Raw genomic sequence first — 20,097 nt, 5'->3', positions numbered from 1 at the left:
GCATGGCAGCTTTTCATGCATTGCTCTGAGTGAACTACTTACACTAATTATTTGGGATATGTTTTTTATGATACTCATTAGACTTAAGTTAAAGAACAATATACTTTTTTGTTTAGAAGTGGCAGTCATGAATTAGCCTTTGCAGCCTTTCCAAAGTTTGAAAGGCAGCTGAAAACGTGTAGTGCTTTTCTAGCTTTTTCGAGATTAACATTCTGATATAACATTAAAGTCAGTATAACTTTTAGAAAAAGGTTATTTGGGGGAGTGCACTGTAGGCTCCAGTGTTAAAGTTTGAGTTCCTTTTTAATTGCATTTTTCACACTTGCATTAGTTTTACTTTTATACTTTAAGTATTTTTTTAAAATCAGTACTTTTACACTTTCACTTGAGTAAAAAAAATTGAGTCGGTACTTTTACTTCTACAGAAGTCTTATTAAACTTGAGTATCTAAACTTCTACCTGAGTAATGAATGTGAATATTTTTAACATCACTGATATCGCTGTTGAAATTTGTGATCAAGGCAATGTATAGTTTAACTAGACAGACAAACATGCAGTCAGATAGACATTTTATTCATCCTGAAGGAAATTTGCGCACTAGTACTGACGGTGTTAAAGTTTTATGATCAGATTCGTCACAACACTTTCATTTGTGTAATTTTTACTTATTTGTAGCCTCTGTCCTTCATCCTGCTTGACAAGCTAATATTTTAAAGGATGTTAGAATCTGAAAAATGGAGAAATGAGGCTCAATGTGGGAGGTTTCTCTGAGGAGCTATTGCAGCTGATACCTATGGCAGAAATCTTCAGTGGCATCTGTGATGTTGAAAGGGTATGTGACATATAAAAACCTGCTTTTTTAAATGGATCATGATGCCTTTGTGCCAGCCATATCTAAATAACAAGATTTTAAAACAAAGATTTTGAAACAAGGCTTTAATCTTTGGTAGGAGGAACTCAGTCGAAGGAGGACCCAAATGTGAACCAGCATGGGGATATAATTTTATTTGTAAAGAAAACACTTCAGGCATCTCTGGGAGAAGATGAAAAGTTTGCAGATTTGAGTGGAATCCCTAGACAGCAAATGAAAGATGTCCATTAAATGTGGTTCAGTCATTAGGATGGGTTTGTAATTGCTTTGATCATCTGAGTTCATCTCCAGCATCACCGAGTCACTGGAGTTTCAACGTGGCTGAACACCTGCCAAAATTTTCACTTTGACATCAGTGCCGAACATTTAAGTGCTAATTAAAAATGACGGCAACAGCAAAATAAAGTTGGAAAAAATGGCTTGCTTTATATGTTACCATGTTGCTGGAGTTTAAGCATGGCATCATAAAGCAGCTAGCATGGAATCTTACGGCGGCTGGGTTCAAGATGCCTCAAGTTGTAACAGTTTGCTCACATGAGGCTCATTCTCTTAAATGCTGAAGGGAATGACCGAGTGGATGAGGGACTGAGATAAAATAAGTGGCCTAAAGACAACTGGTCACAACAAAGTGAATGACAAGCTGTTGCAGGTTTTGTCTGAGAGGATATGGAAGGGGAGAACAGAGACAAAGAAGCAGACAGTCATATGAACCGCTTGTATGGAGCTCCCTGCTAATGACTCCCACTGTGCCATTTTTACCAAAGGCAAGGATTACCATTAAGCCTAAGTCACATCATCTCACATGATCTTCCATCCTGCCCAAGGTTTATTCACACACAGGCAGAGATGTTAGCACACACAGAATGGGAGGCAGGCAGAGAGGGGATGAAAAGGAGGCCGAATGAACAGCGGTCACAGGACTAACAGATGAGATGTGTACACATGGAGCACCAACAGAGGATCAATACAGTCAAATTCTAAGCAGGCCAAAAGTTTACTGACTGTACAAAGCTACAGTTGTGTGCGTTTGGGTTTTTGTGTGTGTGTGTGTATGTGATTGTGTTTTCCCAGCGTGTTAATACCTATTACAACCATCAGATTATTAAGGTGTAATACCTCGTCATTCTTTCCATTATATTCTTCATTTGTGTTTTGTGATGACTGACAAATGACTTTAACATAAAAATGTTTTACAAATATTAAGCAGAGATCTGGTGATGATAAAAAAATAAAAAATAAAAAAAAAAGTTCCTCTTTATCTAAACAGTCTGCAAATAGCTTCTGCCTTGAAATATTACTTAAAGCACTGCAGAGCATTTCAGGTCAATAGCACCTTCAATTATTAAACACGCCTAAGTCTGTTATAATGATAAATTGTAGGCTAAATCATTTAGAGCCAGGGTAAGACTCTAAGGCCAAAATAATTTATAATGATAACTATTAAGCGTACTCATGCTGGCGTTTAAATATGTGGAAAATGGAGATGGGAGAATATTATGTTTAAATAGTCCTGACAGCGTCACCCTGCAGGCTTCAAAACATTTCTCAAAACGAACATGAGAACTGCACATCCATGAGGAATGCAGCAGCGTTTTCAAATACACGAAAATGGGCTTAGTACTAGCTTTGTGTAATCCTGCCCGTCACGCCTCAATTATGGGACGATATACCCCGACTGGAATTATGACAACCAATGTGAAACTCATGTGACTGGGGTAAGTACCTTTACTTTTCAGAGGGGAAAAAATGCCCCTGTTTGAAAACTGCTGCTTTGTTTTAGACCCCACGGGACTACATCTAAATGATTAACTACTTTATTTGCAAATCACAAAAACCGTCTGATTCTCCCTGTCTAAGCAAAGGCATTTTGATTTTTCTCCAGAATTAAACCTAACTTTATGAGCAAACTGCATCAGTATATCATAGCTCAGATGTTTGACCATAAAATCTTTTTTAAGCAGCAGTGGAGGAAATATTAATGCTCTCTGGGAGAAATATGGCAGCTTCAGTATGAAAGGAAAAGGCTTGTATTCACTTAAAGATATTTAGAAAACTGACTCATCTCAAAATAATTTTTTTTTTTTTTTATTTCACATAAAAGTTTTTTAATATAACTAATATTGTTGTGTCACCACATCAGAACAGATATTATTGTCAAATGTATTGTTTATAGTGGAACTATTATGTGCATTTCAGGCTAATTTATTTTTTTATTTCTGAGACCAGAAGGGCTGGGATTGATCGAGTTATTGTCACAAATCGCTTTATTTACTTCAGACCGACCCTCTCCATAGGCTGTCAGATCAGCCTGTGGGCAAAACGAGTGGATTGAGACTCTTCCGCATTAAGCCCCGACTCCCGCCACTGCACTACATCGGGAGCGCGCACCGCAACTGCTTTCGCCATCATTGTAACATCTCATAAACAAAATACAATGTCAACACATAGCATACAGCCCTACATGTATGAACCTGAATCAGACCTTGAAAACGAAGTGGAAAACAGCAACCCACAGCAACGAATGCAGCAGGATGTCTCTCTTTGGTCAACTCACCAGCCATCGTTGGAAATAACTTTATCCAACGTTTTCCACCCGCCTGATGTATTTGTACATGCCCTTGTTAACCAGTAGAAGGTAACCAATCACCGAACCTTATCCCCCGGGACGTCACAAGGATTTTGAAGTAGAAAAACTCTCTAAAACGACGCATTTTTCGTCGCCATGGAAACCAAACAGAGAGCGTGCTGGAACTCAAACATGCATTTAGGTGATAAAAAAACAGTGCCGTTCACATGTCTGATGAGGATTCAACATTGTAACACTGTAGAAAGCTCAGAAAATTCCAAATACCATAATAGCACCCCTTTAACAGGCTACAACTTCCTCTTAGGGAGGAGGGAAGGGTGGCTAGAAGGTCGGCTGCACTTTTAGGTTTCTTCTTTTCCAAGTTGGTTAAGTAGACTTAAAACTGTAATATAACTGTAGAATTAAAAAGAAAAAAAAACTATCATATCAAAAATACATTGTTTTTACAATGAAACCAATACTGTCATGGGCACCATTTTACAGGTTGTCATGGTTACGTGCAAACAAAACATGTTACAATGAGAATTTGAAATTTCCTGGTTGCTGTTTGGGCTGCAACGGTTCGAGCAAACCACACTTTTCACAGTGTGACCAAAATCAACATGAATGCCATTTTTAGCCTTCATATGAAGATACTTTCATGACCATTAAAGATCATAGATTCTTTTACCATTATTGTTCATATGACAACTGGGATGAGAATCAACATCTCTACATCCAAGACCATGCCCCCTCAACCAGAAAACAGAGGAGTGTCCTCTCATGGTCAATAATGAGGTCCTGCCCTCAGTAAAGGAGTTTCAGCTTCCTGCTTGCAAGTGTGAGAAGAATGGAGCAGGAGATGGATAGATGTAGTGTTTCTGTGGAAAGAGCTGAGCCAATGGATGAAGCTCATAAATTACTTTTAATCAATGCTCAGGTCATAGAGCATGTTGTTTACTGAAAAGTTTGTGGTTTGAAGCCCACTCCACCCGTGATTTGTTGGTGTGTCCTTTAAAGCAAGCCAATTCATCTTTCCTATTTCCAGTGTCTGCATTGCTGGATGAATGTTTGGTGGGGCTGGAGAGGCTGCTAGTGCACAGTGATTGCTATGTTTCTTTCAGGGTACCCCAGAGCAGCTGTGGCCATGTCTAAGTATGAATTAGAAATGCATGATTAATGGATTTAATGGCACCACAAGTAAAAGATTTGGACATATTATCTAAAAGGGGAATGCTCCCAAAATTTTGACTGCTATTATAAATCAAATTTTTTTTAACATATTCCTCCAAGTTCCGTCTCTCAACTAGGGTCATGAGCTGTGGGTAGTGACCAAAATATCAAGATCACAGATAGACACAGTCAAAATGAGTTCTGTGTCGAGACTTTCCCTTAGAGATAGGGTAAGAAGCTCAGTCATCTGGGAGGGGCTTGGTGTAGACTCACTGCTCATTTGCATTAACATGAGCCAAATGAGGGGGCTCTAACTTGTGGTTTGGATGGCTCATGGATGTTCCCCTGGTGAATTGTTTTGGGCACATCCTACTTGGAAGAGACCTGGGGGGACAATAAAGACACAGTGGCAGGACTGTGGCACATTAAAGTAGCTGGTCTGGAATTGTATCAAGATGTGAGCTGGAAGAAGTAGTTGGGTAAAGTGAAGTCTGGGTTTCCGTGGATGGATGCGGGCCTTTGAGCCTACATGCACATAAGTCACATGGGGATGTTTAGGATGGACGACAGCCTCATTATTTGTTGTCAGAACCTGTTTTAAACAAGAATCATTCATAATTCTCTATGGGTGCATTCACATCAGGGTAGTGCGCTAGACTCAGTCCAAATGGGGACTTGGCTCAATTGTAAGTGGATGTATTCATGCGGACCGTGATCGTAGTAACACTGCACTTTGGTCAATCGCGCCAAACCTAAAATAATATATCTCCATTCCCACCAAAGGTGACGCTGCACTTGTATCTAGCAAAAGAGAGGACAAGACTTCGCATTTCCTCCTCTTGCGAGCTAAACATGGAGCAGGAAACTATCGCTGTTTTAGGATTTTTATTTTGTCTTATGTAAGTATACTGCAGAAATAAACTGCAACAATGTGTGCAGTATGAACAACAGACAAGACAGAGGATTCTTAATGCAATCGCTATGTATTTACCTACAATGCAAAGCTACGTCAAATGCAGGAAGTGAGTTTTCTTTTTTGTTTTTTGTAGTCTGCTTTCTGTATTTGGTCCACTTGAAATAAGCCGAGACTTGCATTTGGAGACCGCTCCTTTGGTCCAAATCAGAATTCATTTGGCGCATTCAAACAGATCCCCAAACAAAGTGGACTTTCTGAGCAAACATACTCAGATTCTAATCAAAAAGGCTGATGTGAATGTGCCTTATGCCTCTTAGTCCAATTCAGGGTCATGGGGAAGATGGAGCTTATCCCAGCAATTATCAGATGAGAGGTACATGCTGAAATGGTTGCCAGTTCAGCACAGTATCAACACAGAGAGACTAACAGCAGTTCAGGCTCACAGTCACTCTTTTAGAGAATATAGTGTGACCAATTAACTGAACATACATGTCTATAGATGGTGGGATGAAGTCAGAGAAGTCAGAGAAGTCAGAAGTCGGTCGTAACGAAAAGAACAATATCTCACATACCGGCGGCTGAAACGAGTTTCCTCCGCAGGGTGGCTAGGCTCTTCTTTAGAGATAGAGTGTGGGGCTCAGTCATCCAGGAGGGGCTCAGAGTAGAGCAGCTGCTCCTCTGCATCGAGAGGAGCCAGTTTAGGTGGCTCGGGCATCTTGTCAAGATGTCTCCCTGGTGAGGTGTTCCAGGCACATCCCTCTGGGAGGAGACCCAAGGGGAGACCCAGGACACGCTGGAGGGATTATATCTCTCAGCTGGCCTGGGAACACCTTGGGATCCCCTGCAGAGTTGGCAAATGTGGCTGGGGAAAGTGAAGTCTGGACTTCCCTGCTCAGGCTGCCGCCCCCGCGACCCGACCCCGGACAAGTGGCAGAAAATGGATGGATGAAGTCAGAGAACCCACACAGAACATGCAAACTCCACAAAGCCCGCTGTTTGAACCTCCTTCCATTCAAACCAGCAACATTCTGAATGTAAGGTCACCATCACTACATCTCCACTTGAAAAATACAAATTTATTGAAAAAAAGATGATGGAATATTTTTGTGACATTTTATTTTTCATATTTTGCTGTTTTCATAAGCTTTCTTTGAAAACAATGATGAAAACACAACTAAAGTCACATTTAGCCTCAACACACCAGTACCCATAAAAAAACACAATACTGATTAGTTATCACAGGAAATTAAAACTGATCTATTTAGTTTACAGCTTGTTTAAACCCAAAATGTGACTTGTTTTTACCCCTAAAGCTTATCAGATGCTTAGTCCGAATAAAACAGTGACTAACAACACAAAGTATGAAGGAAAAGTAGAACAAAAAGGAAGAAGATAAGAAAAAACATAACAATGGTCCCAATTAGGACTCATGTCTGCGCTGTTTATTGCATAGAGTTGGGTCTTTTCATTTAAAGCTAAGATCTCCCGATCATCACCATTTATTTGATGTGTGAATTTTGCAGAGTCCAGTTGCTAATTACAGAGTTGATCCTTTAGGAGGTAAGTATGAATGTGCTCCAAATATCTAACAATTAACAGCTGGTACCCTCTCCACAATCCAAATAAAAGTTTGCAGCAAATAAGAGAAGAGTGTGAAACTTTGGATGTTCTTAAAACCATCTACCCTGCTGTTAATATCCTAGATTCTAAGTTCATAAAGGGTTTTGCTTTAGGTTTGTTAAAAACAACATTCCTTTTTCCTTTTTGCATATTTGCCTTGATGTTACAGTTTCTCAGCAATCAAAATGCATCCTTTCTTCTCTGTTAATTAAAGAAAAAAGGCCTCAATGCGTGTTTTCTTTACATTGTTGTCCCGTTCAACACAGATTCACTTCAGTTACAGAAAGAATTTGCATTATCAAAATTCCATTCATATTTTTATATCTCACATGCTCTGGACAGGAACAGCAGAGAAAGGGGAAATGAAGAGAAAGGCCTTCTTGAGAAGTCAAATGACCCAATGATCCTTTTGACAAACACGAACCTCTGTAGGATTTCCAGATTAGATCCTGGCACTTCATACTGTGGTGGTGAAGAGGAATTCTTTCTTGCCCAGCAAAGTGTTTAAACAAGATCTTTTCCAAAACATAAATTTACTTCTCTTAAAGGTTTTAGCACGAGCGTGAATAACCAATGTGATCAAAATATTAGTTTTTTAAAGGTTTTCATAAATTAATCGCATTTTTTCGGGGGGGGGGGTTGCTGCAGCCGCTGACTTTTTAGTAGAACAATGGCGTGCATGACCGGATCACACTCCCTTCTTTCCCTACAGTAGGAAATATGATGTTATGTGATGGGATCACGCGGGAGTCAGAAAATCCTGGTAGTCATGCGCTAATCCGGTATTTAAGGTCAACGCTTCAGCGGTTTGGGGCGAAAGAGAGGCAGAGGCCTGCATGGGCGCATGGAAGGGGGAGAGTTCTACTTAATCACCTGGCTGAGAAAGTAATCCCTGGTGTGTTGAAGTGATGCAAGTTTACTTTTGGGTACAACGTTAACCAAAGTGTGTACTTGCAGGTAGTTTCCACCGGGTTTAGACTGAAGGAAAATCAGCCGCAGTCGTGCGTAAAAACTGGCAACGCTTTTGGATAATGTGGCGGTGCTGCGTTCTGGTGCTTGTGGGCGCGGTGATTGTGAACGCTCAGTTCCCGAGAGAGTGTGTCACTGCAGAGGGCCTGAGGAGCGGACAGTGCTGTCCGTCGCCCAACGGACTTGGTAACGACCCGTGTGGCTTCAGTGCGGGGCGCGGACAGTGCGTCTCCATCTCAGTGGACACGCGCCCTCATGGGCCACAGTACCCACACGATGGACGGGACGATCGGGAACGATGGCCCATCCGATTCTTCAACCGCACTTGTCAGTGTAATGGGAACTTCAGTGGATATAACTGCGGCCGCTGCAGACACGGGTGGACGGGGGCCAACTGTGACCAGCGAGTTTCTGTTGGTAAGTGCGCGTAAAGGTGTTACAGAAGTGCAAGATTTTGAACAAATATGCTATAGATTACTCAGTAGCACTCGAGCAGTCCTTTGGTATTTTGATCCAGCTCTGTTGAATATTATTTATATTGCTCATAAAGTAATTCAGTAAACCTAATGTGCGTTTTCTAGCCTAACTATTCTGTTCCACAGTAAGGCCTTTCGCCTGGCATATTAACCTAATCCTTTTTGTGATTTTTGCTAAAATTCCCCAGTAAGAAGAAACGTGATACTGCTCAGCCCGGAGGAGAAGCGTACGTTCGTGAACGCGCTGGACCAAGCCAAGCGCACGGTGCACCCTGACCTGGTGATTGCAACTCGGCACTTTTCGGACATCTTCGGACCCGACGGGAACACCATGCAGTTCGAAAACATCACCATATACAATTACTTCGTGTGGTCCCACTATTACTCTGTCAGCAAAACCTTCCTAGGCCCTGGGCAGTCCAGTTTTGGTGGGGTGGATTTCTCCCACGAGGGCCCCGGTTTTGTCACTTGGCACAGGTACCACCTACTGCAGCTGGAGCGAGACATGCAGGTGAGACACGAAGTTAAATATTAAACTGTTTATCGACGTTTGTACACCACCACCGCACCGCCTGCGTGTTTGTTTTCTATAATGCATTTCTCCACAGCTGAATCAGCGAGGAAACCATAATTGACTTTCCAATGTCATGCTTTAATAAACCAGCAAAATGTGACGATAAACATTCTCAGGGCTGAGGTTCGATCTGGAGAAAAACAACAAACACACTCTTTTGGTGAGGAGTTATTGGACTGTGCAGGGGAGAATATTAATCATCCCTTCTGGCAGAGTTGGTTTGACTATTATATCTATCCAGTGGGTGAAGATTAAGCAGAGAAAATGAGGCTGCCACGTGGACTTGAAACTCTGGCAGAATGTTGAACTCCTGCTGAGACACTCCATCCTTAGTCTGCGCAGGTTTGTGCTCGAGCTCCCTAATTAGGTGCTTTGTTCAAACCTGGCACATTGACAGAGATTGGAGGAGAGCCCGTTTTAAAATATGAATTGGAATAAATTACAGCCTAAAAGAATTGCCTCAGCTTCTGGTCCTGCTCCAAAAAATTGGATTTTTGTTTTTCTCTTTTAAATATGCTTACAAATAGAACTGAGTGAGCGATTTTCCAAACCACTGTGGCCTTGTACCAGTGGCCTCTGTGCTGTGCTCATGTAGACATTTTACATTATGCATGTTAAGAGATAGCACCCCTTACAACCTCTTTCAGAAAAGGTTTTCAGGGATTAATTTGAATTGGTTGCACATTAAATCAGACAATGAGAACAACATTTCTTTAAAAATGAGCAAACACTTTGCATGCAAACATTTTTTCTGTGTATTTACTCCATTGCTACATACGCTTTTGTGGATACTATCATCTTTCCTGCTCGCTAAGAACAAAAAGGTGGGGCTGTTTTTCTTTTTTTCTTTTTCACACTCTGCTTCTGTTTATGCCCCAAAACCAGGACATGCTGCAAGACCCCTCCTTTGCTCTCCCCTACTGGAACTTTGCAATTGGTGGAAGCAGATGTGATATCTGCACAGATGATCTGATGGGAGCCAGGAGCAGTTTTGACATGAATTCACTGAGTCCCAACTCCATCTTCGCTCAGTGGAGGGTTGTCTGTGAAAGTGTAGACAACTATGACACACTGGGGACCATCTGCAACAGTAGGACAAGAGTTCATCGCTTCACACAGTTAAAATGTCTTTTTGTTCTTTGAGAACAATAAGCTGCAAACGCTTTTTCTGTTTTATTTTCTTATCCCCTTCAGGTACAGAGACTTCTCCCATCAGGAGAAACCCAGCAGGAAATGTGAACAGGCCCATGGTCCAGCGTCTCCCAGAGCCTCAGGATGTGGCTGACTGTCTGCAGGTTAACACTTTTGACACACCACCCTTCTATTCCACCTCCTCTGAAAGCTTCAGAAACACCATTGAAGGTAAAAGACACGAAATGGGTTTTGTTCATCTGACTGCAAGTCTTTTTTTTTTTACATTTTTATATACAGTAATGGATTCTCTTGTTTCATTGGTAGGCTACAGTGCCCCCCAGGGTAACTATGACCCAATTGTGAGGAGCCTCCACAACCTGGCTCATTTGTTTCTGAATGGGACCGGAGGACAGACTCACCTCTCCCCCAATGACCCCATCTTTGTCCTACTCCACACCTTCACTGATGCTATATTTGATGAATGGTTAAGGCGACATGGTCCAGGTATATCAGCAACTAAAACTGTTAAAAGTGTTTGTTTGTCAGTGTGTTGAGCCTTCTGGCTAACTTGAGGTGTTTCCTAACAGATGCAGCTGTGTATCCTGAAGAAAATGCTCCCATTGGTCACAACAGAGGCTACAACATGGTGCCCTTCTGGCCTCCAGTAACTAACTCTGAGATGTTTGTGACTGCCCCTGAGAATCTTGGTTACTCTTATGAAGCTGAATGGCCTAGTATGCGTCATCACATTTCTTTTTTTAATAGATGAATGTACTTTTTCTAAATAGAATCAGTTAAAGTAATAATCATTTCCTTTTACCCATCTTAGGTCAACCTTTCACTCTGACTGAAATCATCACGATCGCAATAGTTGCTGCCCTTGTGGTTGTCGCCGTCATTTTCGCTGCCACTACCTGTGCTGTACGAGCCAGGTCTTACAAGATGGATGGCCACCAGCCTCTGCTTGGGGATCAGTACCAGCGGTACGACGACGACAAAAGCCAATCCGTAGTCTGAGAATGCTGCTTGAACATGAACCCAACCTACATGCCTTTCATACTCACATTTCCATTGAAACGGCTATGCACTTTGTTGGTCTTAATTTTTTCTCACTAAAAAAATAAAAGTGTTTCTGCCGCATACATGCCCCCATTTTAAAAAGATACACAATATATACATCTTTTATATACAAATAGAACAGTGTAAACTTCTTATTTAAAGTAAATATGACATTTACTGCTCACTAAGAAATGTTTGCAATGAGAATCAATCATTAGCAGATCATCTCTTTGAGGTTCATAGAAATTCAAAATGTGTTAATTGAGAAATAAACTATTTGGCCTTTAAAACTATATTAGGTTGATATTGATTTTAAGAATGAACAAGTGTCAGGAATACAGAAGTGATCAAGGGTGTTTTCTAAATTTATGAACCCATGTAAAGTAAAGAGACCATTAAAAAGCCTATAAATATAATAATTATTATTATTATTAAAACATGCCTCAACATAGCCACACCGTTTTCTTTGCAGGCTACAATATTAGTTTAACTGCAAGGCAAAACACCAATTATAAGAAAATAGTGTTAAAGCGGCAATGTCCACAAGAGGGCGCAGTAGTTTAATTTCTAAAACTGTACAGCATTTAAAAAAAAAAAAGATGTGCCTTTTTTTATTATGTATGTAGACTAAACTGATGCATTGAACTTGAAATGCTTCAAAAGAAAGAATAAATAACAATTAAATAAACGGAAGTGGTGATTCAAGGAAATATTAGCAATAACTGAATGTCTACTTCTTTTCTTTGCCTTTTTTAACATTTAAATTCAACTTAAATGTTTGAAAATGTCATTAATGCTATTCTGTTTTACATATTCTGTTCAATGTGGGTGCATCTTAAATGTCATTGATGATTAAATGTAATATCTAGACACCTTCCTTGATTTTTACTCGTGTGTCAACATGGAAAGGGGATAGAGGGGCAGCATACAAATCAATGGGGCACTCTTGTATTTATCATTTTCGCGTATCTTTGGTTTGAGACACTTTTACACGAATATACATCCCGTAACTATCAGTCGAACATTTATTTCACAGCACAGAATGTGTCACAGGCAACTTTTTCTCCACACCTTTTTACCTGCATGGTGTCTGGTTTCAGAGGGAGCTCCTCTCATGGGAGGGTCCAAGCGCAGCACGCTGCTGTTAAACTGTCCCTCTGCTGCTCTGAAGCTTCAATGGGATGTCTACTGAGAGAAGCAGCGATGTCTGATCTCATAGTGTGTGAATGTGGTCTGGGTTTAACATTCTCTAGTCTTTTTGTCTTTTAATACAGCTCGCGCGCGCCTCTCGTAACGAACGTGTACGCTGTCTGGAAAGCACGCAGAAACGTCTAGTTTTGGTTTTTTTTTTAACTTATTTTCTGACAGTCCACGATGGACGAAGACAGCAGCGTATCTCCTGACTTGAGGGATATAGAGACAAAGTTGGGTCGAAAAGTTCCGGACAGTCTCGTTCGGTCTCTGGCGGGGGGTAAACACGGCGACAAGCACGACAAGTCGACGGCGCCTCATTTAGCAAGCTGCACATTTTCTGCCAATTCCGGGGACTTGAAGAGACTGGAGGGCAAAATGCTGTTCCTGAGACAAGAAATGGTAAGCGCAAGTTATCGTGGTTTTTCATCTGATACATTGTTTTGGAGTCTTTAAATATATAAAGACAGGTGGCAACTTTCTAACTGTTTTTTTTTTTTTTTTTTATCTCTTCATAAAAACTACTTATTAACAGGTTTAAGGCTTCACAGCTTGTTTTACCCTGACTATGTTCTTCTGGACTGGACAAAACAAGTTTGTGTATCAGATTAAACCTGATAAACGTCTGATTTTTAGATGCATTTGTTCCTTCTTTTTTTTTTTTTTTTTTTCTTTTACTTGACATTCATTGGGAACACACGTGCAAATCAGCTCCACGTAGCAACAAGTGGCTGGTAAATGTGTTAAGAAGCATTCACACTTGCTTCCAACAGTTGCAGTAAGCTGAGACCTTGGTAATACACCACTTCCTCACCCCCTCCTCTTTTCTGACCGCTCCTACTGTATTTGCCTCTCTAATTACAAAGTTTTATCAGCAAAAAACATTGTAAATAGCTTTTCACTGCTGAACTGCAACTTTGCTGGGCAGCATACTTCTATGTTAAACAGGCAAGGTCACTAAAGGTATTAGGATTCTTGAGCAGATGGTCTGCTTGACCGAGTTTTTCAGTCTGAAGTAGGGCTGTGTGGTGGCCAGCATGGCTGACCTGGTGCTTGAGTCTTTGCCTTTATAGGATTAGAGTTATTGTGTTGTGATGGGCCATATTAGACTTGTAATTGCTTCACTTTGCTCTCTTTATTTTAACAAACCCATACCTCATTGTTTGATTGTCAGCATATCACAATGTTGCATGACTGTCTTCTTTAAAAAATTTTAAAAATGCCCATGATTTAAGACAAATAGTTTTATCTGATTTCATAGATTTATTGCTGCCATTTGGACCATCTCTACATCCATGTTTTTAAGACTTCCCTCTCAGCTTAATTACTAATCTAGTCAGACTGTTTTTGTGTTTTAAGTCTGACACACACATACACACACATGTAAGCTTGCAGAATAGACACAATAAGCAGATTTTCTTATCCATTGTGTTAGACACTGGGAAAAACAAATCCCCAGCCTATCAATGGAGCTGATTGACTGAATGGGCTTCACAAAAATTGTTACATCACATGTATTTAGTTTGATATCACAAATAAAACACATAGAGGAAGTTTCTTATCCAGAGGAGACACGTTTATGCACCACTTGTGTTTCTGGAACTCATTTTTATGCTTCAGACCCAATGGTGCCAATCCAGTTAACACGAGGGTGTTGCTTGACTTTATATTCCAATATGACTCCATCTGCTTGTCCTTTATGTGTATATAAAGTGGGTGGTTATGTTCACACAAAGCAAACACACCGCCAGCAATATGAGCCAGATGAAAGATGGTTTCACATCCCTTCCAAAGAAAAGCTGCCGCGTCAACCCAGCTGCCTCCATGTATTTTGATTGTGGCAGGATGTTCCAGTTGCCCATGTATCATTTTTCATTCAGGGTGGTTGTCACCCAGCAGACACAGGGGAATCCCTCTGAATGACTCTAAAGACTGTCCACTTCCACCCACACTCAATAGCACGGTTTGTCATGGCAGGGAGTTTAGTCAATGGCCATACTGTGTAAGCAGGGATATCATTCATTATCCTGGATGAAAACTGTCTCTTGGCTGTGCTGTTACATCGTCAGTACCATGTAGTTAACATGGCATAACAAAGACTGATGGTCTAAACAAAATGGCACTCATTGTTCCTACTGTGAGACAACATAAGGAAACAAAACCATAGCAGTTGCTCATTACAAGGTCAAAACTGAGCTCTTAACTTCATGCTAGTGATAGGAATATGAATAGCGGTGGTGGCGTGGCTTTCTACAAACTTTTTGTCTTCCGGTTTTGTTGGAAAATATAATCATATTGTTCTCCCAAAGTGAGCTGTGTCATTTAAAACACTCACTTGTTTTTTTTAAGATAATACAAAACCCTTTCAGAGGCTCCTATATACCAAACTGATAATTGGCATTTCTGTTTTTTACTTGAACATGAGATGTGTGATGAATGACATTGTCAGATTCCATCAGCGCCTTTATATCTTTTCATGATATGAAATTGCTATTGGTTCAGTTGGTGAAAGAGCGGTTTCTGCAGTAATTGAGTGATCACAGAGGCAGCAGTGACAACAGAAAGCTAACAGCAAGCTCAACACACACACGCACACAGTTTTCTTCTGTCATCTTCATTATCCCAAAACAGGCAACACTATCATTTTTTTTAAATTTTATTTAGGTTTGTCTTCAGTTTTTCTATTTTTCTATTTTGTGTAACAGACATACTACCCAAATACTTCACAGGACAATTAAGTCTCCTTGCAAAGGTGCATCCTGTCTGACAGTTGGAAGTCATCTTCATGATGAGTCAGGAGGTCCAGGAGGCCTTTGTATCACTTCTAATTCATTACACTGGTTTGGTGCATGAGAGCACTGAGATGAATTAAACCAGTTCTTTTCGGTCCTTGTGTTGGTAATACTTTTCACATGTCACAGTATAGTATATGTATATGAAATCCATATACTATGGTTTTGAATTTCCAAGTGCTCCTATTTTCAAAAATGGTCGCTTCTCCCTCCAAGAGCACTGTGATGGTGAAAGCCCAGTTAATAACTGGATGTTTTGAAACTCAAGCTCACAAGCTGTCATCGGCATGTCAGTGATTGTCCATTCCTTACTAATCTGTCTTATAAGAGACATGTCAATAAATTCAGATAAGCACATTTCATTCCAAAAGGTAAGAGATTCTGAGTTTGGAGAGTCAGCTGACACTTGTTGGATTTGCTGCACAACTGCTTTGCACATGAACTCAGTCAGTGTCTGGTTTTATCTGTCATCGTTGCAAATTCTATCGAATTCTTCAACTTGCAAGCCAGTGATCTGCTTTTCTGTTAACAAAAGCACCTGGACATTAACACCTGGTGTATGTTGACATCAGATTTATACTGTAGTTGTCATTGAATGGGGTTCTAAAGCTTTCATCTGGACAGGATAGTTTTCTTGCACGGTTACATTTTGATGGCGGAATGTTGTAACTCTCCCCACTTATCAGCAGTTTTTCTGTCAATGGATGACATTCCTGTTTTTTTAATTCTATCTTTTATCCCCACTTCAGGCGAATCTGCGAGCTATCGATGGGAAACTGATGCAACAGCTAATGTCAATCAATGAGGGCATTGAGTCCATCCGTTGGATGATAGAAGACAAAGGAGGCATTGCCAGCCAAGAGGGCAGCCTTTACAGCCTGTCTGACAGCCAGGATGGTGCCTCGCTGCGAGGGAGCTTCAGCAGTCTAAATGACACCAACAGTGACGGGCTGGATGGACTCTCTGTGGGCAGCTACCTGGACACTCTAGCAGAAGACATCTCAGATGACCCATCGCCTACGGACATTGATTGTTTTGTGGATAAAACTGTAATCGACGGCGATGCCTTCACCAAGTCACCTCTGAAACTCCGAGTAGAAACAGATGAATATTACTGCTTCGGATAGTAGCGATAAGCTAACCGGCGTGGTTATAGACACTACTGAAATACAGATTTTGTGAAGAGTCTGAATTTGTTTCTTCACTTTTAAGTCGGTGGTCCGTTTATTTTCCGGTGATTTTTTTTTTTTTTTCCCAGATTTTAGCAACAGCCTTGATGTGTGGCAGTGATAACTTTCTACCTTGACACCTTTTTTTTTTAAACAAGTGGATTGTAGATGCAAGTCAAGCTATTTAAATGTAACACCACTTGCAAGAGCAAAAAGTCTTATGAGGAATTTTTCTTTATTTTGTCTTGCAGTTTAATGAAATTTAAGAAGTGCTTTGTTACTGTACGCAATACCTCAGCGGTTTCTGCTTTCAGTCTTTTATTATAAAATGTGGCAACATCAGCTGAAAACTTTCCTCTCCATCTGTGGAAAAGTCAACTCGGACTTGGAGATAGGTCAACAACAGTCATCTGATCTGAGTAAAGCAGCAGAATAGGATTTGCAGCCGTTTGGAAAATTGTACATTTCATGCTGTGTGATTCAGGACATTAAATCTTGGCAAGTAGTAAAGTAATTGGTTCAAGTGTAACATCAAGTGCTTTTTTTCCATGCCAAATTCTGCACACTGCTTACTTTAAAATTGTAATTATTATTAGTAGTGGAAGTTCATAAGCTACAGTTACTCAACATTAGCACAAGGCACAGCATCTAGTCAGACACAAGAGATTAGTTGCACAATTCAAAGCACAGATGCCTGACTGAAAAACCAAAGAAACATGATTGTCTTGGAGATCCTTTGGGCCTGAGGCCAAACCGCGGTAGCAGCACCAGATGGGAAATTTGTTGATGTGGGGGGGGGCATATGTGAAACACATGCTTGGCTTTGAGGGCACATTTTAATTTTGTGCTGTTAAAAAAATGTTCAAAAGCGCTATACAATGCTGTACAGGAATGTGCTTTTTTGTGTGTTTTTTTTTTGTTTTCTGTTTTTTTTAGCTTGGAACTCTTTGTTATCTTTTACATTTTTATTTTATGCTTTTGAGTGGAAAAAAAAGTTGTTGTTTTTTTAAATGATTGCAGTTAATATTGTTGTGGAAGTGAACTAATATATTGTGATTTTCCTCCTGCTTGTGTTGTGTGAAGTTTTTCATGGAAAAAGTCGAAAGTAAAAGGTCCTTTCTGGGTCGCCATCAATTTTTAGAACAAACCTCATCATGAAATAATCCTAATGAGATGGAACATGAGCATTTTGTTTTTTCCTTTTTCAGTAAATTTAGGGAAAAACTAGTTTCTTTTTAATAGAATCAGACTTGGTGATGCCCTTTGTAATGTGCCGTGGTAAATGACCCATCTTAACACATCCGTTTTATTTTAAATCTGGCAAACGGCTCATTGTTTGAACTTTTTAAAAATGTCCAAAATTGGCCCGGTGTTTACAGTTTTTAGAGTTGCATAGCTAGCAATGCAAATACAGTGACATGTTAGCAAAAGCCTATGAGTGCATATAATCTGAGATTAAAGATGGGAAGTGCAATACCTAAATAAAAACAAAAGCAAATCAACTGTGCAGAACAGTTGATTGTCACTTCTGGTATTCTAATTTTTTTTTTGCATCTTACTTGCTTCTTATCTTTCATGTGATAATTGAATTTCCAGAAGGAGTACACAGGGAAAAGTCATTATAGGAAATAGGAGAACCTCAACCTCTGGCTAATGAATAAAGAGACCATGGGTCACAGTACTTGGGTCGTTTTTAGACTTGTATCTAGCAGGAAAGTCTTAGCTGTGGAAATGCTGCATTGTTAGACCAGTCTTATTCATTTCACCCGTAAAGCTGTCTCATGTTAGGGCCTCTCCTTATTTGGAAATGGCATTCCTGAAGTCACGGATTAAGGGCTTTTTGTGGGTCGTTTCGAAATGGTTGATTGTCTTCCTGATTTATTTAAAACGTAAAAAATTTTTGTTGTTGCACGTGGTCCAGACAGATGTAATCACTTTATCCAGGCATGTTAAGCATACTTCCAATTTAGTCTCCTTCCAAGAGCAAAGCAGCTTTATTTGGTGTTATGCTTCTTTTCCTTATCTCCACCTCCCAGAGGCTTTGCAAAGCTTAAGCCCCCCCTGTCAAGCTGAACCAGACCACTACACCAAAAGAAAAAGAAAAAGCCCTGTAAATGGCAGCATGATCGCCTTGTCAACACTTCATTTAAAATCACAAAAACTTCTCTTTACTTCCCCAAATGTCATGTCCAAACAAATGTAACTATGCTCTGACTAATATCCCTCGGAGGTAAATGTTGAGACTGGAGCTAGTGGCCTTGAAATAATTGGACATACAGAACCGGTTCTGTGAGTTTATGTTGTAATAGGTCTGAGTCAAAATTCCTGAGAACTATATGGTACACTACACATGAACAGGAGCTGCCTTTTTGGGTCTTTCACTGGCTTTATAAGTGTACATGTCCTACATCAAAGGGGTATAAAAGTGTTGACAAAAGTTCTGTGGAGGAGACGAGTAACTCACTGAAGCAACAAGTTACGTTTGGGAAAATTTACATGAGTGTTTGTTTTTGCATTTGCTTCAAACTTAAACGTTTCCTCATTTCAAGGAGAAACCAAATACGAGCCATTTTCCCAGTTAAAAGTCAAGATAAAAAACCTTTCCAGTTGGCATTACAGTCAAGTAGAGTTAACCCACATTTGTCTCCTGTTAGATGTTGCGGTCACCCTGTTGTTAGGGTGAATGACATCCAGGGTTATGTAGCGAGCAAACAGTTTGAAAAAAAGGTACTGCCCCTGAGTTCAGGAACAGAGTACAAAACAATCATTTATTCATTCCCGTAGTTAGTCCTCAGTCCCTTCACTTGAGCACCGATAATTACACCATCGTACAGTCATGGCAGCGGCTTCCAGCAGGGATCCATTAGCAAATTAGACACAGGAGTTGGACCTGTGCCGGATGATGAAGAGAAAACCGATACTACGTGGTATTTGGGAAACTTTCACCATGCTACCAAATGAGGATACAGGATATGGATTGTTGGAGAGGGGTTCAAGGGGGGAGATCAAACAAGGCAGGGACAAAGTAGACCCCTCAGACAGGAAACCATAGATACAGAATAACTGGGCTTACTCTATTAACTTTTAATTATCTTCTCTCTCAGCAGGCGTGTGGCTTGTTTCAAAGTTCTGTTAGGTCTGCATCAGCTTACAATGAACTGGACACTTCTATAAACATGTATGTCATCGGAAAGGGAAGAAGTATTGAGCATAACATCACTGACAATCTAATGAATGTCTGTGACGGCTCTGTGTTATATGTTACTCTGTATCAACTATTTTCCAACATTAAAGGTTATGAAGCCTCTGAAAACATAGTTACACCTGGTCTCTACAGTAAATCTTGTTTTATCCAAGAAAAATAATAAAATACTGAGTGAACATCAAAGTTACTCCAACTTAGATATATAAGTTTTATGGCATGGCAGTTGCTACAGAAGCATTCGGCTTCTGACTAAATGAGTCTCATAAGATCATTACGTAACTGGAAGTCTTCTATGATTTCAGGAAAACATCCGTTTTGAGACGATAGAGTCTTAAGGGAGCGGTCCTGGCAGTGTGCCAAACTGTGAATCTGAGAGTCCCTT

At 40.3% G+C, this 20,097-nt stretch overlaps 2 protein-coding genes across 2 annotated transcripts; both read left to right on the top strand.

Moving 5' to 3' along the window:
* The first annotated feature begins 8,012 nt into the window (after positions 1-8,012).
* tyrp1a (tyrosinase-related protein 1a) lies at positions 8,013-12,040 on the top strand. The gene is made up of 7 exons (XM_079257959.1): positions 8,013-8,532; positions 8,780-9,102; positions 10,051-10,255; positions 10,360-10,527; positions 10,624-10,803; positions 10,887-11,033; positions 11,129-12,040. The coding sequence occupies exons 1-7, from the start codon at positions 8,178-8,180 to the stop codon at positions 11,314-11,316; spliced, it is 1,566 nt and encodes a 521-aa protein (XP_079114085.1). The 5' UTR covers positions 8,013-8,177; the 3' UTR covers positions 11,317-12,040.
* Positions 12,041-12,555: 515 nt separating this feature from the next.
* Positions 12,556-17,335, top strand: lurap1l (leucine rich adaptor protein 1 like). Its single transcript, XM_079257378.1, has 2 exons — positions 12,556-12,951; positions 16,091-17,335. The coding sequence occupies exons 1-2, from the start codon at positions 12,733-12,735 to the stop codon at positions 16,466-16,468; spliced, it is 597 nt and encodes a 198-aa protein (XP_079113504.1). The 5' UTR covers positions 12,556-12,732; the 3' UTR covers positions 16,469-17,335.
* Positions 17,336-20,097: the final 2,762 nt, after the last annotated feature.

Source organism: Telmatherina bonti (genome assembly GCF_933228915.1).
Source record: "Telmatherina bonti genome assembly, chromosome: 18".
Classification (NCBI taxonomy): domain Eukaryota; kingdom Metazoa; phylum Chordata; class Actinopteri; order Atheriniformes; family Telmatherinidae; genus Telmatherina; species Telmatherina bonti.
Note: the sequence above shows the minus strand (reverse complement) of the source record. Positions and strands in the feature narration are given on the sequence as shown.